This window comes from Callospermophilus lateralis, chromosome 7, assembly GCF_048772815.1.
Source record: "Callospermophilus lateralis isolate mCalLat2 chromosome 7, mCalLat2.hap1, whole genome shotgun sequence".
NCBI classification, from domain to species: Eukaryota; Metazoa; Chordata; class Mammalia; order Rodentia; family Sciuridae; genus Callospermophilus; species Callospermophilus lateralis.
The window spans coordinates 9,266,066-9,293,778 of record NC_135311.1 but is presented as its reverse complement, the minus strand read 5'-3'; the positions used below and the strand labels follow the sequence as shown (position 1 = coordinate 9,293,778).

Genomic DNA, 27,713 nt, shown 5'->3' with positions numbered 1-27,713 from the left:
TGGATAATGCAAAAGTCATTTCTTTTTGGCATCGGGAAGCATGATAATGAATTTTTAGCAGCACCTAATTATGTTCTGCGGAAGATAATATTAAAAAAGTGTTTGCATTCTCTGAGCACGTATTAAGGGATAGTGTGAAGAAGTGAGTCGGAATAGGAACCAGACTTCGAATTAAACCTCATTATGGGGACCCACCAAGTGGATAATCCACCCTCAAAGCACTCAGATATTCACTCAACAGGCCTTGGAGGGGGGGTGTGCATGCGTCTGCTTACAGCATGGCTGTCACCCTCCTGTGCAGTAAGAAAAGAGGTCAGAGGGAATTTACAAACAAGAAGTCATATTCCCTGACCTAAGGAGGGTTGGTCTCCTGCCGGAGATGGCAGTGAACAAGTTCCTGTGATTAAAGTGGAATCTACTGTCCAAGGAAGAGCATTTGCTCTGGAAGCCCAGAGGAAAAAAACAGGTCATTTTGGGGAAGGAGGGAGAATGAGAAGCCTGCCTTCTTGTGGCTTGTGCGGTGCACCTGGAAGGCAGATCCAAATGGAGCTCTGCACCATCCAGGGAACAGGGAGGTGGCGTGACCTGGTGTCACAGGAGGAGAAAGACCTGATTGGCTTCCCCTTAGAGCAAATGCAAATGCGGGTCAACCCCAGCACCCCTTCCCCTGTGCTCCTGGCTCCTGGCGTGGTCTCCCTCCATCCCAACAAGACAGATCTCGCCTAAGTTCTCCAGGAGCAAGTTCGTCTCCACTTGTCATTTCTGAGATCTAAAAAAAATTCACCCTTGGGGTAAAAAAAAAAAAAAAAAAATCCCGTCCCTGTCCACAACAGAGTGTGTTTTGAATCTCTAACAACTGGATTCCAGGCTCCTTTCTCTGGGATCCCAGAACCCGGAGCTGTCTCTCCACCCGGGCCCCGTGGTGTTTGGGGCCTTTCTCTCTTAGGGGACAGCCCCTGCAGACCCTTCTAAGTCGGCTGCTGTTTGAAAACTGAAGGGGAAAGAAGATGGAGAGGAGGCCTTTCCCCCTGGCTCTGTGGTTAACGCTCAGCAATGATCCTACGAGCCTGGAATTTGAGGAATTTCCTGCCCCTGCTCCCTCCAAGAGCTGAAAGACCTAGCAATTAGGCCTGCAGTTTCCACCCCGGCCTCCCTCCACCCAAGTTCAGTGGCCCCAGGAAAAGCAGCGTCCCCAGCTCTGCCTGGGCGCATCTGCAGCCTGACCCGTCCATCACAACGGTCCCCTACAAAGTCACCCCCACTGCCACCCCCCATCACCCCCTTCCAAACACCCAAACTCTCTGCCAAATGCCCCACAGCCTTCCTCGGCCTGCCTGAGTGTAGAAATAACAACAACACAGCACAGAGTTCACTGCACCCTGAATCCACCTGGTCCTTCTAGAATCTTCCAGGGATACTTCGATGCTTTTGGGGTTTGTTTACCCTCCTCCAACACCATACGGAGCCAAGCCAGCCTGGGTCCTTGTTCCTCCATCTTTTTGCCCCTCTCCTCCCTTCCCCTGGGCCCACGGGTCCTGACTTCTTTGATTCACGGACAGGAATGAGGAGGATGCTCCCAAGTCGTCTAAGTGAATCTTAGGTAACTTTGCAGCAGCAATAACAGAGGCGAACTTCTCCTCCTCGTTATGTGTTGTTGTTGTTCAGGCTCATATTCAAGTTGGGCCCTATTCTCTCTTGACCCGTCAATCGCCGTCCCATCGATACCAGGTGACGGGGGCAAAACTCAGCCGAGGATTGAAAACACTTGCCACAAATACTTCTCCACCGGAGCGTCCCAGCGGCACCCCAGGAAGGGTGCTAAAGACCCTTTAGCCTTCCCCTCTGGACTCCAGCCCTCCCTGAACCCCAAGTCCTGTGTCTACCATCTTCAGTCTAGTGCCTTTGGGGGGCAGTGCTGGGGATGGGACCTAGGGGGCGCTCACCGCCGAGCCACACTCCCAGCCCTTACTGTCTTGAGACAGGCTCTCACCAAGTTGCTGAGGCTGGCCTCAAATTCGTTACCCTCCGGCCTCAGCCTCCGAGTGGCTGGAATCGCGGGTGTGCACCTCCGCCCAAGGTGAGCTGGCCCATTCTCAACCCCTTGGACAGTGCCACCGCCTCCCTTGGTTTTCACTCTTCCTCTACTCGAGAGTCAAGTCTGAATTTTGGCTGCCCAACGTCCCAGAGCAGCTGACTGGGTAGAACCCGGCCCCACACCTCCCCTCTCTGCCCAAGTCACCTACCCTCTCAGGCTCTTGGGCCGCCTCACTCACTTCCAGGGGGTCCAGGACAGCGGGGCAGTGGGGCAGCACATGACCTGGCCTCCAGGCCTGTCCTCCACCCCCAAACAGGGGCCTCCAGTCCTGTCCCCCACCAGCCACTCTGGGCCATTCTGACCCGGGATGGAGCTCAGAGGGCAGTCTCCTGCTTCCTGGCCTTCCCGCGCCCCCACCTTCCTCTGGGCCGTTCCCCCAGCCTCAGAAGAACAAGACTCCTTTAAGAAGGAAATCAACGCTCCTCCACTGCTTCAGCGGGAAGTTCACTACCTGAGATCCCCCTCGGCTCTCAAGACAGTGCCTTTTGAGGTTGGGGGGTGCCGTCCCTCACCACCCACCCCCCTCACGGTCCCTTCAAACAAAGCTTTTCTCTCAAGTTTTTGACCCTGATGAAGATTTTTAACTGGAATCCCTTCTTCTTCGTCTTCTTTCTTTTTTTCCTTTCTCCCTTTACTCTGTAATTCTGAAAGAGCGTTTGTCTTCTCAGTAAAAAAAAAAAAAAGAGAGAGAGAGAGAGATTGGGGAGGGTGTCTCCCCCTCCTTGTAAGTAATTGAGAAAGAGGTTTTCTGTTGTTTGTTTGGAGAGAAAGAAAAAAAATCAATGCAGAACTATATTCTTTCTTAGATTTTTTTTTTCTTACCTAGACATAAAGGAGAACGGGTGTCGTGGCTCACACCTGTAATTCTAGCAACTTGGGAGGCTGAGGCGGGAGGATCCCAAGTTTGAGGCCAGCCTCAGCAACTTAGCAAGGCCCTGAGTAACTTACAGAGACCCTGTCTCAAAAACACAAAATGTAAAGGGCTGGGGATGTGGCTCGGTGGTAAAGCACCCCTGGGTTCAGTCCCAGGTACCAAAAATAATGAATCAGAAATCAAGGGGAGAAGTCTTGAACACATGAATGGAGAATGGCGGCCCTCGAGGGGGAGGGTTAAAGGGTAACAGAGAAACTGAGGAAGGGCTGCAAAGGCCTCCACAGGAGCAGGGAGGGTGAGGAGAGATGCCCCCTTCTGGGCTCCACTGAGCAGCTTCTCCAATGGGAAGTAAGAAATGACCCCTGATCCCCCCCCCCCAGGAAGAAGACCTTCAAGGGTCCTGCACATCATAGCACCTAAAAGGGCCAAGCATACAGTAAGCGCTCAAACCATGTGGAGTTAAACAAAACAGGGCTGTTGTGGCAATTATTTCTTCTTTTTTTTTTTTCCTTTTCCCCCAGGACCCAAAGAAAGGCCCAGTGGAAACCAACAGAGTGGAAAGAAATAAAGAATTCAGGGCTGACCTCCACCTGAGCTAGGGCAGGGTGACCAAGAGAGGCCTCCCGCGTCAGCCCCCCTGGTCAGCCAACCCCTTCTGTCTTCCCTAGACCGAGGCAAGACGGATCCATCCATCGAAACGCTGTCAGATCTCAATTATTCAAACACAGGATCCTCACTTTGGAGATGATCCATGGAAAAATCTTAATCCCGGGCAGGCTGAGTCCCTTTGCCACCCAGGATGTCTCGGTTGTCAGTCTTGGTGGGAGCAGGGAATTAGAAGCTCATTTAAATAGCAGTCCGAGTCAACCCTAATAAGCAAGGCAAATCTGATTATCATCATCATCATCATTATCACCAGGATGCATTCCAAAGTTTGATGGAAAATAAAAAAAAAAAAACAGAAGGTTAAAAAAAATCAGAGGCTGGGTGTTATCCCCGTGGAAGCTCCCCCTCCTGCTGGGTCGACGGGGTGTTAACTGTATTTACCTACGCCTTTAATCTGGACAGCTCTCTGCAGCCTCTGGGTGCATCTTTACGGTGCCTCTAAAGGAAGATTAGAGACAATTTGTGATATTTGTTTCCTTAAAATAGTAGCTGACTTTCTCACTGCTGTCTTCCGATTTGCCAGTTTCATGGAGTTTAACTCATTTAATGAGTTTACTGACTTCATCAAAGATTTGAGGCAACACACATCTGTACACCTTTGGTCGGTTATGGAAAATATCAATGAAGCCGGGCACAGAGGCACAGACCCATGATCCCAGCTCCTCGGGAGGCTGAGGCAGGAGGATTGCAAGTTCAAGTTCAGCCTGAGCAACTCGGCCAAGACCCTGTCTCAAAATAAAACAAAAAGAGCCGGAGCAAACACAGACAGGAGAAATGAACGGAGGTGGGGGAATCCTAACCCAGGAAACACGCGCCACAGGATCTCCCATGCCTCTTCAGAGGCCAATGGCAAGGTCCCGTCCTGAGCTTCCCGGCACCCAATGCAAAGAAAGGAAAAGTGTGACATAATTTATTGTGTCGATAAAACGAAAACCACCCGATGACTTAGGAAAAGTACTGCCCCGGAACTTTCACCCACAGATCCTCATAAAAGGACACTAGGATGTGCGGAACCATATCCTAGATGTCATCCCTACCATAAATACTCCAAGGGTTTTCACAGGGCTGCTCTTTAGAACATTCCTCACTCGGGGCAGGCTGGTGGCACTAGGCCAGAGGCTCAGCTCAGGAAAAGCCTTTCTTGAGGGGGCCCAGACCGTCGGACTGTCTGGCTTGGTCCGGGGATAAAACTGAGAGTTCCTACAGAAACGGACTGGAGGTGGGCTGCGGCCGTGGGCGGGAGAGCCAGGACATAAAACGGGACTTAGCTATTTCAGCCCCCAGCTCAGAGCTGCCTCCTGAGATGAGAGGAAGGAGGACATCACAGCCCTCCCGGATGGTCACCGTTTCTGGGGAGGCATCTGAAGACAGGGGGAGGGAGAACCCAGAGGGTTATTCCACTAAGGAGATGGGGCAAGGGGCCAGCCGGCTACTGTGCTGTCTGGGCTGGGCCAGGGGCCCCGGGAGACTGGGCCAAGAAGGAAGCTAGCTCTGTCTGCTGGATTGAGGGGAAAGAAGGAAGGAAGGAGGAAGGGAAAAGAAAAGAAACAGAAATACTGCCGAGATACCTAGCCCCATAAATATCAGCTCAGTTTTTGGCATCTTGGGGGTCTGGAAAAATCCTGAGAGGCAGCCACAGAGAAGCCAGGTGGCAAGAGACAACGAAGGCCTGGCCAGCAGGCACTCTCTCCTGGGGGAACACCCCAAGCACCCCCACAACCCAGCGGCTGGAGGGCCCAGTCCACACAGGCTGGACCCAGAGGCTGGCCTCACCTGGAACAGTCCAGGAAGGAAGCAAGTGCACAACCCAAGCACCAGGTGCTCCGGGTGTCCAGAAACTCTCCCGTGTACCTGACCAAAGACCTCTTCGTCCTACACAGACCCCGTTTTTCTCCCCAAGGGAGGGAGAGAGCCCGGTGCCCTGGCATCAACCTGCTAATCCCAGCAACTGGGGAGGCTGAGGCAGGAGGATCGCAAGTGAGAGGCCAGACGCGATCTCAAAATAAAAAAAAAAGGAAAAGGGCTGGGGGTGTGTAGCTCAGTGTGGCGTGCCCCTGGGGCAGAGCCCCGGGGGAGAAAGCTTGCCCAGCCTGGTCTGACTGAGGGGAGGAGAGACAATGAGGTGCAGGGCTGGTGTTCCCCGGCCGCCCCTCTGAAATCCTCCTCAGGAGCCGGGGAAGGAGTGGAGGGTGGAGGAGGAGAGGGGGAGCAGCCGGCTGGCATCTCGGGCTGGCATCTCAGCCCCGTCCCCTGACAATGGCCAGGAGGACGGAACCTGCAGCCTGTTACTTAATTATCTCTGAATGGGTTTTGTTCCTGGCTTTAAACATTTACCCCTATTGGGTTTTCACGGCTTCACAGGCTCTCTATCTCCTTTTCTTTGCCGTCGCCATGGCAACGACTCCAGGCCTACAACTGCTCTCTGATTTTAAATAAAAGTTGAGGTTTCTCCCCCCCCCGCCCCCACCCCCACCCCCACCTTTCCCTCTCTTTCTAGGGGATGAGGTTTCTCTCTTCCCTCCACCTGCCCCTCGGCCCTGGGCTCCCCCCCGCCCAGCGCCCAGCGGCTCCTTATCATCATCACCTCCTTCTCTCATTACCTCCTTCCACCTGCCTCCTCTCTGAACCCTCTCCCATCTCTGGACTTCCAAGCCCTAATCCCCTGGTTGCCATGACGGCAAGAGAGGGGGTGCTGAGGAGGGAGGGGGTGCTGAGAGGGAGGGGGTGCTGAGGAGGGAGGGGGTGCTGAGGAGGGAGGGGGCCAGAGGTTGACAGAGAAGGGCCTCTCTGGAAAGGGTGGGGCATCTGCCGACAGCCTGGGGACCACCCCCTTCCTCCCTGGGCCCCCTTCCTCCAGCAGTAAGAGGGCAAGCAGGTTCCTTCAGGCAGACCCTGCGCCCCCAGGAAGTGTTCCTGCCCCCCCCACCCCCCCCCACACACACTGGGGCTTGACCCCAAGGGCTCCACCACTGAGCCCCAACCCCAGCCCCCTTTCGAGTCTTTATGTTGAGGCCGGGTCTCACGGGGTTGCTGAGGCTGCCCTCCAACTTGCCATCCCCCTGCCTCAGCGCGTCACTAGGATCACAGAAATGTGCCTCTAGGTCCTGTCCTGCCACAGAGGACGTCAGGATCTGTGCCATGGGGGGCGAGGGGCGGGGGAGGCAGCAGTAGATTTCCAGAGGGTGGGGAAGGAGGTTGGCTGGGGAGGAGGAGGCCAAGGGGGAGCCTCCAGTTCTAACCCCGGCTCTGGGCCAGGGACTCACTCACCCTAAGGTCCTGGGTTCTGCCTCTAACAGGGAGGGGCTGGATTAAATCTGTGAGTTTCCAACTCTTTTCAGGTGCCCTGGCCCTCCCAGGAGGTGGCTGGCCGCTATGGCAGGGCTGGGGGGGTGGCGTGCCAGGGCAGCAGCCAGCACCTGGCCCCTCCAGGACTCCCGCGTCCACCAGATACGCTGACCGACCCTGACCACAACCCCAGGTGTTCCTCGGGGCGGTCAGAGCCTCCACTCACCCTTCCTGGTGGGTTACCCAGGTGACTTGGCCACCTCCTGTCTCCCTGGCCCAGACTCACTTTCCTAAGTCAGGCACGGCTCATATGGAGACCTCATCACTTCCAAAATGGGCTCGCAGACTGAATATTTCCGCAACGACATAAACCTCTCATTTATAGATTTTATTTTTTGAGGCACTAGGAATCAGGCTCAGGGGCCCTCTACCACTGAGCCACATCCCGAGTCCTTTTTATTTATTTATTTTTATTTTGAGACAGGGTTTCACTATGTTGCCCAAATCGGCTGTGAACTTGGGATCCTCCTGCCTCAGCCTCCGGAGCGAGCAGCTGGGATTCCAGGTGTGCATCATGCCGCCTGGCTGGAGGGTTGTTTATTGTCACACCTGGAATGGGAGGTGCTTCTGGTTTTCAGTGGGTAGAGGTCCAGGGTGCGGCTACCCAGCCCAGGGGGAGAAACAGACCTGGGGAGGAGATGCAAGACCAAGACACAGAAGGGGGCCCTACCCCCAAGGACTTCACTTTACCTCATATTCTCAACTCCCCATGGCTAGGAGCCAGGATATCACACAACAGAATTCATGAATTCCGTGTTAGAGTTAGGAAAAGAGGCTGGCACAAGATCAAAGTCAGGACTAAGAAGACCGAATCTGAACCCAGGTCTCCTAACTACAAATCCAGGGCTCTTTTCATTACTCTACACCATAAGATATTTGAGCTGGGTATTGGGGTGCAGGCCTATAATCCCAGAGGCTGGGGAGGCTGAGGCAGGAGGACACAAGTTTGAGGCCGGCCTCAACAACTTAGGGCTAGGGGTGCAGCTCAGCGGTACGGCACCACTGGGTTCAGTCCCCAGTGCCATAAAATAAGTTTTTTTTAATTTTAAAAGAAGTAGTTAGGATTCATTGAAACCGTAGGAGCTAATAAATGCCACCTACTGCAGACATCCCAGACACCCTGCCAAGGGTTCTACGGATTATTTTATGCGATCTTTTCCATCACTCCGGGTGGATGGCACTGTTCTTCTGCAAGGAGGTGAAATGACTGACACAAAAGTCACCCCGGCTGGAGGAAGCAGGCCCTGGATTGGCACAGAGTAGTCTGAACTCCAGACCTTGCCCTTTTACCCGGAAGCTGAAGAGCACATCACCCTGGGCCTCTGGCATCACCAGCATCCTCCAGTGAGCTCCCTTTTCTGCGGCCAAACAGACGGAGGCCCTGAAAGAGCCCGAGACTCCTCTAGGAAGCAGCCGTCCAAGAAGAGGTGAAATCAACCCTACCATCAACCTAGGATCCTCATCTAAGATCCCAAGATCAGCCCCGAGGAAGCTGGAGGAGGGAGGTGGAAGAGTCTCTATGAAATAAACAAAAACAAAAACAATAAAGGTCAGGCTTGGTGGTGCACGCCTGGAATCCCAGTGGCCTGGGAGGCTGAGGCAGGAGGACTACAAGATGGAGGCCAGCCTCAGCAATTTAGCCAGACACTGTCTCGATATTTAAAAAATAAAATTAAAAAAGGGGCCGGGGATGCGGCTTAGTGGTTGAGCACCCCTGGGTTCAATCCTTAAAACAACAACAACAACAACAAAAAACCACAAAGGCCCCAAGAATCAAAATTTTAGGAAAGTAGAGGGTGGAGGAGTGTGGAGTGGGACAAAGAGCTGCTGGTGGAGAATGAGAACAGGGCTGGCTGCAGGGGAAATCAGACCAATAGCGACCTTACTGTTGGGGGAGGTTCCCAAGTGTGGCTTCCCTCACTTCTGCTCCCTGGACCCCAGTCCCTCTGATCTGGCCACCCAAGCTACCAAAATTCCCTAGGTCCCCGGGGAAGTGCCTGAACACACCCCACTGCCCCCCACCCCATCTCTAGCCACCAGTGTCAGGGGCTGTCCCTGACAAAGGGTCAAGGAGACCCCAACATCCCCAGGCCTCAGGGACATGGCTGCACCCCCCCCCCAGGGCAGTCCCTGAGGGGACCCCGAGGTGGCCTCCAGAACACACCTCCCCTCCATCGGGAGGCCCTTGCAGGCTCCGCTTCACTAATGAGGAAAAGAGGCCTCGTCTGCGGGGCCCAGCCCACAGGGAGGGGGCCCAGGCCTCTTTCAGAAGCTGGTATTGGTGGTTTGTTGGTGGTGTTTTTGGTTTTGAACAAAACATAATCGGGGCCTTGGGGAACTTGCAATCTGGCTGGCAGGCGCAAAGGCCACTGCTTTCCAACCAAGGGTAAGGAGGGCTGTGGGGAAGGCGCTCCCCAGGCCCAGTGCCAGTCAGCAGCCGGCCAGGGGGAGGTCGTGGGGGTCTGGGCAGAGAAGGGGGCCAAGGAGGGCTTTGGACTTCACAGTCCGACTCAGGTTCCCGGGAGCCGGGTCCAGGAGATGGCCCTGGTTTTCATTTGGCCCCTTCCCCCAGCCCACAGCGCTGCTCGGCCTCCGAGATGATTAAAACCAAAAGAATTTTAAATGTCTGGAATTCGCTTTCCACCGCGGATGCCTGGTGGTGTTTTTCCTCTCTCCCTTCCCTGGTAATTTCTCCTCCGGGGAGAGCCTTCGCTCCTCTCTTCCGCCCAGTTTGCCGGGGAGGATTCCCAGTCCACACCAGTTAACTTTGTTTTGATTTGGGGGAGGAGAGAGGGGGTTGGGTGTCTCACAAAGAGGAGGAGGAGGAGGAGGAGGAGGAGGAGGAGGAGGAGGGAGGGTGGAGAGGCCTTGATCTTACTGGCTAAAGTTCCCAGAAAAAGAAGAAATAGCTTTCAGGGGGGAAACAAAAAAAAAATTCTGCCAAATGTTTATGTTCCCACAAGACTCTGCAAAGCCTTTTCAGAGACCAAAGCTAAAGTTCAGGGCGAAGCCAGAACATGTTTCTTCAGGGAGAAAATCTTATCAGCACGCACACACGCCAGCACCCACACCCTTGGTCAGATCCCCACCTTCCCCGGGGCCAGGCTGGGCCATCCGCAGGACGGTGGGGGTGCAGGGGTGGGGTGGGGGGTGCAGGGCTCCGGCTCCCCTATCCCAAGTCCAGGCCAGATCTGAACATGGAGGAAAACCCTGGCTTCCACTGGGACTCCTGAGCCAACGCGGCTCCTCCCGGGACACCCCTGCTCCGGCCCTGGGAAACCTGGACCTGCAGCCATCGCTCACAAAAGCCATCGGAGAGGTCCGGGGCCCCACTTGGGAAGAGCCAGTCCTTCTGGGGAACCCTCACAGGACGGCAAGCAGTTGGAGAACGGCAGCCAGAAGGTATCTAGGAGATTAACCTTCTCACTGTGTGATAAGAAGACTGGCCCGGGTCACTGCGGAAGGCCACTCCATTAGGAGCACAAAGGGAGCTAAAGCCATATCTGGATGGGCAAGAGCTCGCCCTTTCTCATTTTGAGTCTGGGTCTTGCTAAGTTGCCCAGGCTGATCTCTTTTCCATCTCCATCCTCAACCTACTTGCAACTAGGAGTACAAGTCCCCACCTCTTCCTTTAGGACTGGCAGAGGCCCAGGCCACAGAGACTTGCTGAGACACAGAAATGAGGAACAGATACAGAAAACACGCGCGCGCGCGCACACACACACACACACACACACACACACACACACACAGACAGGAGGTTTGGATTCCAGTCCAGCTCTGTGTCTAACTCGCTGGACACACTGCTATCCTGGGCCTCTCTGATCCTTCATCTGGACCCGTGGTCTCTCTGGGTTGGAAGCCCAAGGAAGGTCCTGGCGGCAGAGCAGAGCCCTGGGTGCTCAGGTCCAGGGGTGAGGGCCCAGCAGGAGCGGCATCCTCTCCCTCCCTTTCCCCCTATTTCGGGTCCTGGGCTCTGACCCTGTGGAGCCGGGGGCCCTCCAGGGTTAAGAACGCCACCTTTTCATGAGGCCTGGGTGGGACCCGCCTGGAGTCCCGGCTTGCTTAGGAGTCTCACCCACCGGCTGCCAGGACCAGGACCGCAAGTCGGAGGCCAGCCTGGGAGATTCAGGGAGCCCCCTGTTTTATAATAAAAGATAAAAGGGGCTGGGGTGTGGCTCGGGGGGCCAAGCACTCCTGATTGAATCCCCATTTCCAAAATGGAAAAAGAGAAAAAAGAAGAAGAGAACCTTTTCCAGTCAATCCGACAGGCCTGGGTCCGATTGGGTGTGGTTTGGACCAACTCCTCTCCCTGAGCAGCAGCAGCAGCTCTTCCCCATCTGGAAAATGGGAGTGATGAGCGGATTGGGGGCCCCGGCACAGCCTCCGCCTGGGAAAGGGAGGCCTAAGAGCCTGGCCTCCCCCTTCCTCTGAATTACTCAGGGAACATCCCTCTCCTCTTCCAGGGCTTCAGGCCCCAGATGTGTGTTCTGCTCTCCCCAAAGCAGAAAAGTTCCCCTGAACGGCCTCTCCCACTTCTGTGCGCCCCACTTCCCGGCACAGGGGTGCACCAACTCCCCTGGGGACCCCCTCCAGCTCCTCCCGCGCTGTGTGACCTGGGCTGCTCCTGCCGCACCCCAGGGCGGGCCGGGGGGAGCCAGATGCACACGGCTCTCCTACCCAGTGGCAGCAGGCCCTGCAGGGCGGGCCCAGGGTCCTGGTTCCCAGGTCCCCTTCTTTTCCCCGTGGCCTCACCCCCTCCCCCCGGCACCCCCTCCCCCCAGCATGGCTCTGCCCACTCTCCCCTGGTCTCCCTCTCCCTCCCCACCCCCTCTGCTGCTGGCTGGGAGCAGGAGGTTAGGAAAATGAGCCGCATGCCCAGGAGACTGTAATTATCCGCTAAGTGTGAAAGCCAGAGTGATTAATTAAGAGATAATAAAAAGAAAAGGAGGGCGAGAGGGGGGCCCCTCGGCTTTGCTTTGATGATAGAACCTGAGGTGAGCCAAGCAATTAGGGGAATCTTTATCGAGAGTTAGCTATAATCCACAAATTATCAAGCACCAAATGCTCCAGGAGCAGGGTGCATCTCACTCCCGCCGAGCGACAGACAGACGGACAGACAGGGACGGACAGCAGGAGGAAGGGGGCCTGGGGAGCTTCCGGCTGGGGGGGGCGGGGAGAGCTGGGGCGCAGGGGTGGGGGGGCCTCGGGCTCTGCTGGGGGAGGCCAGCCACCGAGTGGGCTGCGCAGGTTGTCCCCGTGCCCGGCCACAGGCTGAGCTCCCAGGACCCCGGGCCATGGCTGTCCTATCCTCCTACCCTGGATAAAGGGGACACTACCCCTGAACGCATGCCGGCGGCCCCACAGGCTGGCGCTACCCTGCAAACACACAACCTGTCACGGGGTCCACTCTGCGCTCCTCTCTGTGGGGACCACGGATCCTCGTTCCACCCTGTCCTCACGGGGTGCAGGGCTGCCTGGTGCATGTGGGGGCTGTCACAAGGCTGGTGTGACTGCTGCAGGGGCCGCACTTGGCAAGGTGACCCCAGGGCTCTGGGCTCCCCAGAGCCTCCACATCTTTTCCTGGCCTCCACTCTTCTTCCAAAGCCCTCCTCCTCCTCCAGGGGGCTCCCTACCTTCCTGTCTCTCCTTCCCACCTGGATCCATTCCTTCCTCTTGCCTTCCCTCCACCCTCCCAAGGAAACTTCCCTCACTGGCTGCCCAGATGCAGTATTTCTAGTATTTTCTCTCCCCCCACCCCCTTCAGTGCTGGGGATTGAACCCAAGGGTGATCCATTGCTGAGTCACACACCCAGCCCTGTTTATTTTATTTTATTTTATTTTTTTTTTATTTTGACACAGGGTCTCACTACGTTGCTAAGGGCCTTGCTAGGTTGCAGAGGCTGGCCTCTGAACTTGTGATCCTCCTGTCTCGGCCTCTCAAGCAGTTGGTCTTACAGGCGTGCGCCACCGTGCGTGCCTGCGTGGTTTCCAGAGCCTCTTCTATGCTCTTCTGCGCAGCAGGCGCATAACAGGATTCGAAATCCGCCCCCATTATTTAGATGATCTAGGTATGTATGTGTTTGTATCCTCTAAGTATGGGTTGCCATCTCCCCTATTGTAGTTAGCAGAAATGGAGTCGTCTCTCCGTCAAGTTCAGGTTTAGCGCTAAGAGCTTGCGGTTAGTCAGGTCCGGGGAAATGCCAACTCCTTCCTCGGGTTAGGAGACTCCCAAAGGCAGGCCCCCCCCCCCAGGGATGCCCCAACCTGCCCTTCATCTGCCCACACTCATATTGCTTAGTGTCCACCCACACACACCTGGGCCGAGGAAGGACATCCTGTGATTCTGAGAGGACAATATTCCTTCCTGCCAGCACAGTTACCGACTGCGGGTTGGGCCACCCTGCCACCAGCCCTGTGCCCACGTCCCTCCCTACCTGGCTTCAGCAGCAGATGCCAGCATCTCTCCCCTCCTGCCACCCCCACCCCCGGGGGGAGGGGGAGGGCCTGCGGGTGGTGGCCAGAGAGATGGGAAGGACAGCAGAGCTCCTGGCCCCCAGCTGCTCTGAGCTGCAGAGAAGGGGAACTGGACAGGTAAGGGCACAGGGTGACTCAGGCAGCTTCCTGTGAACTCCGTCTTTCTGGCCCTGGCTGGAGACACTGCAAAGGGCCGCCGCGGTGGTTAGTTGGAAAGCAAATCTGACTCCTCATGAGAGAGACTTCTTTGGCTCGTCTGAGGCCTCAGAAACCTAGGCTTCACCTAGGCTTGGTTTCTTAATATCGGGAACTTTGCCTTGAAGTTTGAGAAAAATGTACAGACAGGAGAATACGGAGGATGCATTCTGTCACAGTCCCTCATTAGACTGCTTCCATGCAGGAAATGGAAAGTTTCAGGTTAGACACAAAGAAGAACTTCCTGCTTGCCACCGAGTATCAGATAATGAGAGTGAGTGTGAGCAGGTTTAGCTGAAGAAACTCCTTTTTCTTTAAACATGGATGTGCAGTTGACCCCACCCCCTCCCCCCCATTAATTGGGTCTTAAGAGTGCTACCTTCAAGCTGAGTGTGGTGGCACATTCCTGTAATCCCAGTGATTCAGGAGGCTGAGACAGGAGGATTATAAGTTTGAGGCCAGCCTCAGGGAGACCCTATCTCAAAATAAAACATAAAAAAGGGGGGGGGGGCTGGGGATGTGAGTCAGTGCCCCCTGGGTTCAATCCCTAGTATGAGAGAGAGAGGGAGGGAAAGAGAGAGAGATCTTAAGAGTCCAAAGATGCTGAGGGTTTTTTTGGTTTTTTTCTTTGGCGGCAGGAAGAATTAAACCCCACGGCACTACAACTGAGCTACACCCCCAGATCTTTTTATTTTTAAATTTGAGACAGCCTCGCTAAATTGCCCAAGCTGGCCTTGAATCTGCGATTTTCCCAAGCCTCTGGGAGTACAGGGGTGTGACATTTGGACGGGCTGATGTTGGGGTTCTTAAAGAACTGTCCCTCCATGTTCCTTTCTGACATCAGTTTTATTTCTCCGTTTCCAGGAAGCCTACCCGGATCCGTCTCGCCCCTTCCTTATTTACTGTGAAACCCCTCAGGGGTGATGCTCATGGTCTGCCTGCGTTCCCACTCACAATTCCAGATGGCCCCGAGTTGTATGGGAAGGAAGAGAGGAGAAGGGAGAATCCGTGGGGGTTCCAGGAGACCCCCAAAGGCAGGCGTCTCTCCTCTCTGACCTCCAGCTCTTCCTCTGTAGCCTGGAGCTCTCACAGTGATGGAGATGGGAGGGAGCCTGAGTCAGGGGGCAGCACGTTGGGGAGCAAGTGTTAGGTCTACACAGAATGAGAAGACATACCCGGAGAAAGGTTCCCCACCACTCCCCCAAAATCATGCCCCCCACCCCGTTGAGCCCAAGACCTCCCTTCCTCCCTACCATGATGTGATTGGCTCCTGACCCAATTTTCAAGTCAAACCAACAGGATCAAGACTCTGACCAAATGCTCTGTCAAAATGACACCACTCCCCCCCCCCAAATCTCCCATTGAGAAGAATCAGGACTTTTCATTTAAAAATAATAATAATAAAATGGAATGGAAGTGACTGGCTCAGGCACAGAGGAGTTTCGACCAACACACTCACTGGCCGGTTGCTTTTCAACTCGGAAGCTGGCAGCGTGCGCACAGATTTGGCAGGGAGTGGGTGGGGTCACCGGGAGGAAATGGACAGGTCAGCGTTGCAGCTGAGGACAGGCACACACAGGCAAGCTCTGCACCCTCTCCTGTCCCACAACTCGCTTCCCTAAAACAAACACCTCGGGACTCCTGAATAGATGATCCATGCGGGGAGGGGGGGGGTGTTACACAACTAAGCTGGCTGAAAAGCAAATTCTGTTAATGAATTCTATTTTCTCTGGATTCCCATTAGAATGGCTGCAGATCTATTTCCCTAGAGGAGAGCATGCTCTCACACCTCAGGAGTGTGGTCCTAGGACAAGCGTCTGGCACCAGCCTTTCGGAAACAAAGAGTCTACCCAGATGTTTTGTTTTGCAGTTCTGGGGACTGAACTAAGGGTGCTCCACCCCTGAGCTACAACCCCAGCCCCTTTTTATTTTTTAATTTTGAGGCAGGGTATTGTTAAGTTGCCCAGGCTGGCATTAAACTTGCAATCCTCCTGCCTCAGCCTCCCAAGTCGCTGGGATTACAGGTGTGCACCACTGGGCCTGGCTTTCCCAGATGTTTTGTAAGTACACTAAAATTTGAGAGGCCTTTGCTCTCCCCAAATGAGTTGAAGACTTCTGGAAAGACAGTGGTTAAAATGATGCTCAAACTTACCATGCACGGTCCTAAGAGTGCTCCCCCCACACCCCTTTGGTACCAGGGACTGAACCCACAGGTGTTTAACCACGGAGCCACATCACCAGCCCCATTTTTTAAAATTTATTTTCATTTATTTTTTAAAATTTTAAGACAGGGCCTCGCTAAATGCTGAGGTTGGCTTTGAACTTGCAATCCTCCTGCCTCAGCCTCCTGAGCTGTTGGGATTACAGGCGTGCACCACTGCTCTGAGGGTTTTTTTTTTTTAGGGCTTAAAATAGGTGGGTAGGTGCAATCATTTTACAGATGAGGAAACAGAGGCTCATTCAGTCTCCAAATCTAAGACACAGGCCTAATTATAAACAGGGTACTTTCCATTATTCCCTGAGCCTCCCCAAGGATCCCTGAACCCAGAGACCAGGGATTACCCACACTGCTGGTCACTTCCCTTGGCACCACTGGCACAGACTTATCTGTATTTGGCCGATTATTTGTTCATCTCTCATTCTATTGTTTCCTCTCGGGTCTGCCTTGCACTGTGAACTGTGGAAAAAGCAAGCCCTGTGCAATATTCATAACTATGGTTTATCGAGCACCAGATACTGTTCCTTAATATATTTCCATTCAGTCCTCATAACAACCCTGCAAGGTAGGAGCAGTCATCTGCCTTTTATAGACCTCAGAAAAACTGAGGCTCCAAACAACTGGCAGGCAGAGGGGCTGACCCTCCCACGGGCCTTCCAGTGAGGAGGTCCCAGGGCATTCTCGGGGTCACCCAGTTCCGGGGACGAGTTTGTGTCTTATGACATGCCCCTCGTCAGAAACCTAAGGCAATATGTGCCAACTAAATCCCTTCCGATTCAGGCTTTCCAGGCTCTCTTCTCAATTTTCTGCCTAAACGGAGAGCAGCCTCGGTCCAGATAATCCGGAAGCCATTTCAACTTGGCTTTGCATTGCATCCATCCATTTATTTATTCATTCATTTATTTATTTTGCAAAGTCAGACATTTTTTTTTTTTCCTTTCTAATTATATTTGGCTCCCACTGACATTGAAATGAGTCTGCATTCTCCCTTCACCCCCTGACTCACACCAGGCATCCCAGGTCCCGCAGCTTAGAATCCAGCATCATGGACAGAGTGGCAGGCCTGGGGCTCCTTCGAGGGGTGGGAGGGTCAGCGTGGGCAGCATGGCCCAGCTGGAGGGGGTGGGGGGCAGAGATGGGCAAAGAGGGCAGGGTGGGATCTCTGGCCCGTCCCACAGGGAGTGCAGTCCAGCAGGAGGACAAGGCGGGAGGGTAGGGGCTGGAGGAGGGGCTGAGACTCAGCAGCAGGTCAATGGCTCAGGGTGTGGGATTAAAACCCAGCTGAGTCCAGGCCGTAGGTCTTTCTGGATGACTGGGACCTCCAGACCCAGAGCTCCACTTGCCAAACTCCCTACCCCTGGGTCTTGGGTCCTTGGAAGATGCCTCTCCGGCTCCTCCTGCCTGCTCTGCTCTGCTCTCCCCCACTGGCCCATCTCTGCCCCTTCCCTTTAAGAAGCTCCCAGTTCAGCGCATCGAATGGGAAGACAGCGGTGCAAAGCACCTCCCGGCTCCACAATGCTGGGTAATGGAGCGAAGCAGGGCCCCAGGCTGTTCCTGGGAGAATTCAGACAGGAGGGGGCCAAGTCACAATAATTAATACTAATAAAAACTCTGCTGATGAGGAGAAGCACGTTAATTTAGAAACCAAGCCCTATTGGGAGGGGGTGGGGGTCGGCAGGAGGGAGGGGGGCACCAGAGGCTGGGAGATTGGGGGTGGGGGGTGGGAAGGGTGCTTTAGATAAACTGCCTTTGTTCCTGGAAATCATAATCCTTGGGAGGGACGGCTCACTCCTTCGGATTCCTCGGCTCCTTCCATCCGGAGCAGGGGGTACAATCAGGGATTGTCCAGAGCCAGGATATCTGGAAGGGCCTGCATTCCAGAGGCCGGGCAGTTCCCAGCTCACATCTGTGCGCTCCCCTCCCCCTCCGCCGGCTCAGGCCCGGCTCCCCCTCCCCCAGACAGCGAGACTGGAGCATTTTTCACATACCTCTCTTACAACCTTTATCTTATAGGATTGTCAATATGTGTTTATACTTCCATCTCCCACACCAGGCTAAGAGTGCCTCAAGGACAGAGGCTAAATCTCACTTACCTTTTTATCCCCAGGTCTGGGGGGGGGGGGCGGGTACACACACACACACACACACACACACACACACACAGGCTAGCTCAGGAGCACCAGCTCTCAGCCCCCTGGCGGGCCCCTCTTCAAAGGTTTCCCTGTGAAAAGCAGAGCTCGCTTCCGGGCAGGTTTTTGGAATCTCTAGGCTCAGCTGAGGCCACTGACCAGTGCCAGCAGCCCAGGGTTGACCCCGCAGGGACCAAACCCCAACTGGCCCTCCCTTTAGTGGAACCAGATGTTTCCCTGGACTCTGGGCCCTGTAGATGTATGTGTCCCAGGCCTAGAGGGGACAGATGACAAAGGACCTTGACTCCCATTCAGGTATCTTAGAGGGGGCAGGGCTCTCCTCTGGCTATCTCCCTTGAACTCTGTCTCCAGGCACCTTTATCTTATACCCAAAGAGTCACAGAGAGAAAGACTTCCTCGTCCTCCCAAAGTGTCCCCAACTTGGGCCACAGATCAGAGACTTCCCAGGGAGGGACTGATATTTCTCTGACTTTCTGCTCACTTTTGTCCAGCCAAACCCTGACTATCTGTCTGGCTCCTTTTTTTTTTTTTTTTTTTTTTTAACTAAAGGGGCTGCACATTTCCACAGCAGATAAAGAGTTCTAAGAGGAGCCACGAGTAGTGACACACCTGTAATCCCAGGGACTCTGCAGGGCTGAGGCAGGAGGATGGCAGGTTTGAAGCCTATCGGGGCAATTTAGCAGGACTCTGTCTCAAAACTTTAGAATAATAATGAAGGACTGGGGACGTAGCTTGGCGTTGGAGCATCCCTGGGTCACATCCTCAGTCCAGGGTGGGAGCAGGCTGGAGTTTAAGAGGAAGGAGGTTTTCATGAAGAATGAGATGAGGGTGATAGGATACTGGTTTTTGTTCTTGTTGTTGTTTTGGTTTTGTTTTTTTGGTTTTGGTACCAGGGATTGAACTCAGGGGTACTCAACCACTGAGCCCCATCCCCAGCCCTATTTTGGATTTCATTTAGAGACAGGGTCTCACTGAACTGCTTAGTGCCTCACCATTGCTGAGGCTGGCTTTGAACTTGCCAGCCTCCTGTCTCAGCCTCCTGAGCTGCACTGTTTGTCTGCCTGAATATCAGAAGTCCCTGGCTCTCTGCTTCTTACAGGCCTGCCTTTATCCTGGCCCTCTTGGGTGCGAGGGATTGAACCCAGGGTGGCTCTACCACTGAGTTACAGCCCAATCCTTCTTACTTTTTCTTTTGAGACAGGATCCAATTAAGTGGCCCAGGCAATTTGGTTGGGATCCTCCTGCTTCGGCCTCCCAATATGCTGGGACTAGAGGCCGGGACCACAGCACCTGGCTTGGCCTCTCAGGGTCTTCTGGGGTCTGACTCCAGTCCACTGCTTGAGATCACCCCATTCACAGCTCTCCAGCCCACGTCCTCAGCCAGCCTCCCGGCACCTACCCAGCAGTCAGCCACAGCCACGCCCTGGCTGGGTGGAGAGTCCATCCTGCCTGCTGGTGTTCTCGCTCAGTCTGTCCCATCCGTGCGGGGCCCCATCTTTAGGCCCACTTCTCCCAACCGGCCTTTCCTGGTCCCTAGAGCTCACAGCACACTCCCCTGTCTCGAACCCTCCAGCTCTGCCCTGCACACTACCCTGGCACCACCAACTGCCCCCTCTCTTCCTGCATCATAAGAAGACGTCTGCGCTGTGTAGTCAGCTTCTTGGAGGGGAAGGACCGTGACTGTCATTTCTCTAACTCCTCAAAATTCTTACCAGGACCTTTTGCATTTGGTAATGTATATCTGTTGATGACCACAAGTAAGGGTATTTCCATCAGTGACAGACCCCCTATGCGACTGTGGCCGCAGAAAACCATGTCACTAGTTGACGTCACAGCCATCTCGGTTTGTGCAAGCACCCTGGGTGACGTTTGCCCGGCAAGGAAATCGCCTCAAAGCGCATCCCTCGGAATGGGCTCTGTCATTAAGCGACGCGGGACTACTTTTCTGCTCAGTGAAGGAACAAAGTTTGTACCAGTTCCACTCAGAATGCCCCAGAAAGGGGAGGGACCCAGCAGAGAGACAACAAATGGTTCTGTTCTCGAGAAGAATCTCGGGTTCCTAAACTAGCCTGGGGTGCGACAGTCTCCTGGGACGGCCCTGCTGGACCCTGACAGCACCCCAGACACTCAGCTTCCTGTGCCCCTTCCCTGCCTCAACCCCCAGGTCCCACAGCCTTCTGGGACAGTCTCCCATCACCCTCTGGGGAGGGCCCTCCCCCCCCCCCCGCCCCAGGAATGAGGCAGCAGCCCTGTCTCCCGGGAAACTAATGGAATGTGCTGGAAAGTGCTAGAGATTTCCATCCTTGGAATGCAGACCCTCCATCCTAAGGAGACTGACGGACTGAAAGGCCCGTTTACTTCAATACCCACCCAATTTTGTTAAATGAGCTCAAGAAGAGCAGAGAGGGAAGAGGACTGCAGACCCTGGAGACCACGAAGTTAATAAAAGTTGCTGAAGAATTTAAACATGGAAGGAGGAGACCCCGGGAGCTCCTTCCAGATGGACTGAACCCGTGGGTGGGAGGGAGAGTGCGGGAGATGGAAAGAGGCCATCTGGGAGTTAAGAAGGTTCCATCCTGGATGCTCCGGTAACCCCATCAGGTCAGAGAATCAAGGGTGGGAAGGTGTAAAAGCTAAGGCCACAAGATGCACAGGGACCCAAGTCAGAGAACCAGGGACTCAAGGGCTCTGACTTTCTCAGTGTGGTGTGCCTAGAGCGAGACTGCGTCCATAGGACTTCTTTGAGTCCCCTTTATCCAAATGCACCGTGGAAATAATAACATCTACCTTTAACAGACTGTTGTCGTCGGTGTTAAATTAGTTACTAGCATGTGCAAAACACAAAGCAGGCCCCTCTAGAAAAGCAAGTGACCTTCTCGGAGCTTCACGCGGAAGAGCCCCTGCTCCTTCCTGACTCTCCCTGAGGAGGGACGGACTCTCCCCGTCCTCACATTTCAGGATGGAGGGAGGATACAGAGGCTTCTTTCTCCTCCTTCCCTGATGACCCACGGTCGCACCCCCAGCCATTTCCAGGTCAAAGCTCCTTCTGGGAGATTGCCAAGTCCCTTGGCCGGTCACCCTGGGAAGAAACCAGACAGGAACTGGCAGGTCAGGAAGGAGCAGAGCTTTCCCATCCCTGGAAGCGTGGAGAGGAACTTCCCTCCTGATGGAAAGAGCTCCCAGAAGTCGGGGGCATGAAGGAAGTTGTCTCCCTCCCCATCTAAGTTCCATTTCCCCCAGGCTGACTTCCACCCTGGAACAAGGCGGCTCACTTTTTGGTTCTGTTCTGTTCTGTGTTTGGGTAATGGGGGTTGAATCCAGGGTGGCTTTACCACGGAGGTACACCCCTTGCCCATTTTATTTATTACTTGGAGACAGCGTCTCACTAAGTTTCCGAGGTCGGCCTCCACGAACTTGGGATCCTCCTGCCTCAGCCTTCTGAGCCACTCGGATGACAGGCATGGGCCACCCCCAGCTGAGAGCTGACCTCCGATGACAACTTTTCACTACCCTAAGCCAAGCTGGACTAAAGGGGCAGGTTGGAACAAGGCATCCTAGACCCTGGCCTCCCTGTGTGCCAGGCCTGGGACCCATTTGGAAGCCGACACTTGTGAGGGCCTTTTCCTAAGATGCTCCCCACCCAGTGCTTCACCCCAGGCCTCTGGAGGCCTCTGAGCGCCTCCAGAAGTCACCCTTGAGAGCACAGAGACACTCTGCGACTTGTAACACCCTGGCCTGTGAGGCTGTGTTTAGGATCAGAAAAAAAAACACGGGGTTGCAAACCTTATTCACCAATAAAATCCTTTCTTTTTAAATTTATATTTTTAGATATTGATGGACCTTCATCTTATTCATTTATTTATATAAGGTGCTGAGAATCGAACCCGGTACCTCATCCATGCTAGGCCAGCGCTCTACCACTGAGCCCCAGCCCCAGCCCCCAAATCCTTTTTTTAAAAAGTCATTTAGTAGCCCTGTCATATTCCTCAAAGAATCGTCTGATTTAGCTGAGTATGAGGGTGCATGCCTGAAATTCCAGTCTCTTGGGAGGCTGACAAGGGAAGATTACAAGTTCAAGGCCAGCCTCTGCAACTTAGCAAGACCTTGTCCCCAGATAAAAATAAAAAGGGTTGGGGATATAGTTCAGCGGTAAAGCACCCCTGGGTTCAATACCCAGGACCAAAAGTAAGAAAATAAAAACGACTTGCTTTTTTCATCCATGAAATGGGGTTATTTATAGAGTATGTGGGGGGAGGGAATGTTGGATAGATTAGATTAGCTACTGCATAACTAGTCATTAGCATGAGGGCTCAAGAAATGATTCATATTATTTGCAGACTGAAATGCACCACCTTGGGCTAGTGACCCTCTTCATTGCACAAGAGACCTCTGGTTCCTTCTCACTGGAATGTCAACCCCCTTCTACTGGGACCTCTCTCCAGGTCCCTTCCTGAAGTCTCAACATGGGGCTGCAGTGCTGAGTTTTCTCCTTTGGGCCTCCCACAACTGTTTCCATGAGATACAAAGCAGAGGTTGACTGAAGCCCAGGGCCAAGACTCAGGGGAGTTGGGGCTAGGGAACCAAAAGAGAATCCTAAAGAGGAGAGAAGGCTGTGCAGAGGGTCCCACTGCCTGTCCACTGGCCTCAAGATGCAAAGCCACATGAAGCATTCTCTTCTGAGCCAGACACCGTTCCAGGCACTTTCCATGGGTCAACATAATTCATGGCCACCACAGTCTTATGAGGTGTCATGACTGTCCTCACTTTATAGATGCACCAACCGAGGCACCACGCGTGACTTGGTTAAGCTTGCAGGACTACCCAAGTCGGGGCTGGATGCGAGCCTGTGATTCAATCACCGTTTAATCCTGCCTCCCTCCAACACTGCGGCAATGTCATCAAATCAATCCATTGATCAGATATTTAAGGGGCATTTACCCTATGCACGACACTGGGCCAGAAGCCATCGGATAAGAGAGAAATGAAGAGTTGGTGGCTGCTTGAGGGGCTTCCAGGCAACATGACACGCTGCATGGGTGGGCTAAGGGCAGGGGCTTCTTCACTCACCCCTGCCCCATGGGAGAACCAAAGGTAGAGCCAGGAGAGCCGAGCACCCAGCTCTGGTAAGGAGAAGGTGGGAAAGACTGGGTCCCGCCTCCTCCCCTGATTAGCTGATCTGGATCCCGGGCGGTGGCACCAACACTTGGCCTCCCTTTGGGTCTGAGTATCACTTAGGAGACAGAAGGTGGAGTCCAATCAAGGTCAAGGAGGGGGTTCTGCCCATCTCCCCTGGCCTCTTCCCCAAGCTCAGTGCCCTGCTTTGGGCAGAAGTGGGACATCTGGAGTGTGTGTGTATCCATGTGCAGAACGGGAGGGGAGGGCCAGTTCCCAACTCCCCTCCCAGGCGGGCTGTCTCTGCCAGGATGTAGCTGTGCTCAGAGAGTTCAACACTGGGAATTTAGGAGGCCCTGGGGCCTGTCCCCTTTACCCTGTACTCCCCTCCAAAGCAATACCAGGAATGCCAAGGGGAGCTCTGGGGACGAGAGGGACAGACTTTTTCCACCCTCCCCCCACAGCCACCCTCCCGTGGTGGAGGCAGCTCCCGCCCCAGCCGGCCTGTCATCCCACATTGCTCTGATTAGCTATAATCTTTCTTTTTCAATTTCTCCTCCCCGAGACTAGGGAGCGAGAAAATCTCCCAGAAAATGAATAAATATTTCAATTTTCGGCGCAATCAGTCTGAGGAGCCGGCGCATGATGGAAAACGGGGGGAAGGATAATGGTTTTCATTTAGATAAGATACAGAAAATTATTTAGTGAAAAATGAAGATTGATGAAGCCCATTGAAATTCTTTAAAATGCGATTTTTATTTCTGGGCCTGGGCTGACTCTCCCCTTCCTGGCTCCTCCTCTCCGCTCCCCTCAGTGCTGTGCCTTCTTGGGCCACCCCCCCACCCCTCAGCCCTACCACAGCACCCCTGCACGAGTCCCGGGTCCAGAACTCCTTTTTAAGGATGGAGGCTGGGGGGGGGGGGGGCCTGCCAAGCCCCCCTCCTGCGCTGCCTTCTCCCCAGACCCTTGCTGTCCCCCTCCCAGCCTCCGGCCAGTCCCTTGCAAAACCCCCCTGAACACTCAATAGTGATTTCCTCTCCCTCTGGACTATTCCCTCCCATTCCTTTCTTGGTATCCTCCCCCTACCCCAAATACTTCTGCACACTTTCATGAGGTCTAGCTCTCTCTCTCTCTCTCTCTCTCTCACACACACACACACACACACACACACACACACACGCACGCACACGCACAGTTGGAGGCCAGGAGGTGGCAGGAGCTCCTGAGTTCCCCAGCCCCTTCTCCCTTTCCACTGGGCACACACACATTTCTCGCTGACCATTCCTGTCCCCGACTCAATCCGCACGTCGCTCCTGTTTGCTAACTGGAGCCTTTTGTTCCTTCCAGCCCATTCGGATCCATGTTGCTGACATGGGAGGGCTTGGAGAGGAGAGGGACAGACAGCAGCTTGCCCCCAGCACTGGCCAACGCTGACCCGGGCCGCTCCTCCCCCACCGCACAGCCCTCCCCCTTCTCCCCCTCCCTCAAGGCTTGGCTGAACAAAGTCAGAACTTAAGTCATCTTAAGTCATCTTCCCAACTTTCTGCCAAGTGGCTGGCCTGGCCTGCCAACCCGGAGGCCAGGCCTCCCGCTTTCTCCCAACACCACCTCCCACTCCCACACCACCAGATGTGTGTGCCTTCCCATACCTTAAGGGAATGGGGTGGGGGGGCCCTAGGTGTCCTGGGAGGAAAGATGCCGCTAGGCCAGCCCCCACCAACTCAGCTGGGCTTCGCCTTAGGAGCCGGGGAGGGGCCTGACAAGGAGAGGAGGGGTCCAGTGAAACACCCCACCCCCAACAACACACCCACAAACCAGGAAGGGAGCAGAGAGCTGGGCTATGCCTGAGGCTCCTCAAAGCAAACCTTCTTCCCTCTTCTCAGATCTGCCCCCTCCCCAGAAGAGACCACCTCCTCCATTTTGTGGACTCCGTTGGTGTCTGCCCGGGTGACTGTCTGTGCAAGTTTCTTTGTTTGCTCGGGGGTTGATGTGTGTAGAAGTGGGCACCGTGTCCTTGTAATGCCCGCCTGCATACATGAACTGTGTGTGAGTTTGGATGCTGGGGTACACGGATGTGCAAAAGTGAGCCATTAGGAGGGGGAGGAATCTGTTTCCTCAGATGTGTCTATGTCTTTGTGTATGTGTCTGTCTCCTGGTGGGGGACGTTGGTGGCTATGTCTGTCTCAGTAGGTGAGTAGTCTGTCTCAATGTCTGTGACTGTTTAACGGTGGTTGTGTGTTGATCTCGGGGTGTCAGCCCCATTTGGGGTGGGGGGTGGAGCCCAGAAGGATTAAATCTCCCTTGGAGTCAGACCCAGGAGGCAAGAACCCTTTCCCACTGACCCCAGTAAGAACCCTCTCCCACTGACCCCAGTTCTGGCTGGAGTCTGGACCCTTGGTGTGTACACACACACACACACACACACACACACACATCAGCCCTGATCAGGATACACTAACAACATCCTCATCTCTCTCCACTACCTCCCTCACTTCCCAGCCACTTCCAAAGGAGCCCACAGATATGAACACTTTCCGGACCCCCAAGTGGGTGCCAAACCCCCTTCGGGGCCCCCTCCACATCCACCTGGCCTGAAGCGGTATTCGGAACTCCGCTCCCCGCCCAGAACCTCCCTCTGGGGCAGCGGTTCCAAAACCCCACCAGGGGCCCCAAGCACTCTCCTTGGGGGCGGGGAGGGGGCAGCCTCAGGCAGCCTGGACCGCGGGTCAGCCTCCAGTCTCCCCACCCCAAGGGCGGGGGATCCCTTAGCATCGTCTTCGGGGAACGGGGTCCCCAGCTTTTGCGCACCCCCCAAATCTGGAACCCCACCCGTTTGCAGCTTTTTCTTTAGCCGGGATCCAGGGGTGCGGACCCCCGGCCTCAGAGGGGCAAGAGGGTCTGCCAGAGGCTCCAAGAAAGACTTTGAGCGCCCGGGTCCCCGCTTCACTCCGACCCCGGCCCTAGCGGGCCCAGGTCTCGGTTCTCCCGCGCAACCCCAGGAAACAACTTGGGCAGATCAACGGAAAACTCCTTCCAGCCAGCGCGGTGACTCCGCGCCCCCTCCCCCAGGACTCGCGGTGCCTGGACCCGGCGCCCGGCCGCAGGCACCCGGCTCCCCCGCTCCCCAGGGGCGCGCGGCCGGGGTCCCGGGGTGGGGGCGAGCTTCGGGGGGCGGGCCGGGGTCTGGGGGGGGCGCTTACCTTGGGAGAAAGTGTCGGAGAGAGTGAGGATCCAGACGAGGAGGCTCAGCATGCTGCCCGCCCGCCGTGCGCCCGCCCGCGGCTGGGGCCCGAGTTGGCGAGCGAGCGAGCGAGCGAGCGGAGGAGCGGGCTGGGAGGAGGGAGCCCGGAGCCCGCCCCCCGCCCGCCCGCCTGCACACACGCACACACTCACGCGCACAAACTCACTTCCCTTCCTCCGCGCCTCTTTCTCTCTCCTCCCGGTCCTTCTTCTGGTCCCGCCCCCCGCCTCAATTCTCCCCGCTCCCCAGCTCGCGCTCGGGTCTCTTTGGGTCTCCGCGCCGCTCGCCCTTCCTCTCCCCTTCCCGGCCTTCCCCGTCTCCCCGTCCCCCTCCCTCCCGGCGCCTGACGTCTACTCTCCCTCCGACGGCGCCTCCCTCCGCCAGCCCGCCCCCTGCCCCCCAGCGCGCGCGCACACACACTGGCTCCCTGGCTGGAACCGAGGGGGCAGGAGAGCGCGGAGCGGGATCGGGGGCAGAGGCACCCGGGGACGGAGCGCGGCGGGCGGCAGCTCCGCAGCCCCGGGACGCGCCGGCCCCCTGCCCTCCCGCGCCCCTCCCACTGACAGACCCCATCTGGGCTCCCGGGCGACGGATCTGAGCCGTGGATGGGGTGGGGGGCCTTGGACTGAGGACGACCCTCCAGCCCAGAAGAGGATGGTGATGAGGGAGCGTGTGGTTTGAGTGTGTGTTTGAGTGTGTGGGGGGGTGGGGGGGGTTAAAAAGCTTAAAGACCTCTTTAAAAAAAAAAAAAAATCCTACACCAGAATCGAACCCTTGATTCTCCAAATCGAGAATTCTCAATGGACCAGTAAATGGGACAGTGGGGGGTGAGCATTCCTCTCCCCACCTACGGAGCCCCAGCGCCTTCTTGGGCTGGCCTTGAACCCCCGCGCGGCGAGGGGTGGGGTGGGGTGGTGGGGTTCTCTTGGCCACCGAGGGGAGGGGGCCGGACCCAGCGCTGGAGTCCTCAGCGGCTGCCAAGAGGCGCAGTGGACCCTTCCTTTGTCCAGCCAGCCGACTCGACGGCTTCGAAGGGCCCAGGCCTCCGGGTCTCAGCTCCTCCCGCCTCTCGGGGAAGGCTGGCCAGAAGACAGGGCAGCGGAGGGAGGATCTCCAAGCACGCGGAGAGGGAGATCCTCCGGGGTCGAGAGATGCAGGGACTGGGAGGGCGGGGGTTTCTGGTGAGAGTCATGAGGACATTCAGGAGCCGTCTCCTCCGAGGGGCTCAGTGTGGCCACCAGCCCATCTGCCAACCCTTAACCAATTACTGCTCACGGGGTGCTGGGGGTGCCTGGCGGTCCAAGGGATGAATCGAGGGGAAATCACAGAGGAGCCCCAGG

The 27,713-nt window shown here is 55.4% G+C and overlaps 1 protein-coding gene across 2 annotated transcripts in view; it reads right to left on the bottom strand.

Annotated features, from left to right (window-relative positions):
• The window catches only part of Kirrel1 (kirre like nephrin family adhesion molecule 1), a 99,770-nt gene extending 73,349 nt beyond the window's left edge, over positions 1-26,421 (bottom strand). For both annotated transcript variants that reach the window (XM_076862316.1, XM_076862317.1), the window contains exon 1: positions 26,333-26,421. In XM_076862316.1, the coding sequence (XP_076718431.1) occupies positions 26,333-26,384 (52 nt within the window). In that variant the 5' untranslated portion in view covers positions 26,385-26,421. The remainder of the gene's footprint in view (positions 1-26,332) is intronic.
• Between the last annotated feature and the right edge of the window lie 1,292 nt (positions 26,422-27,713).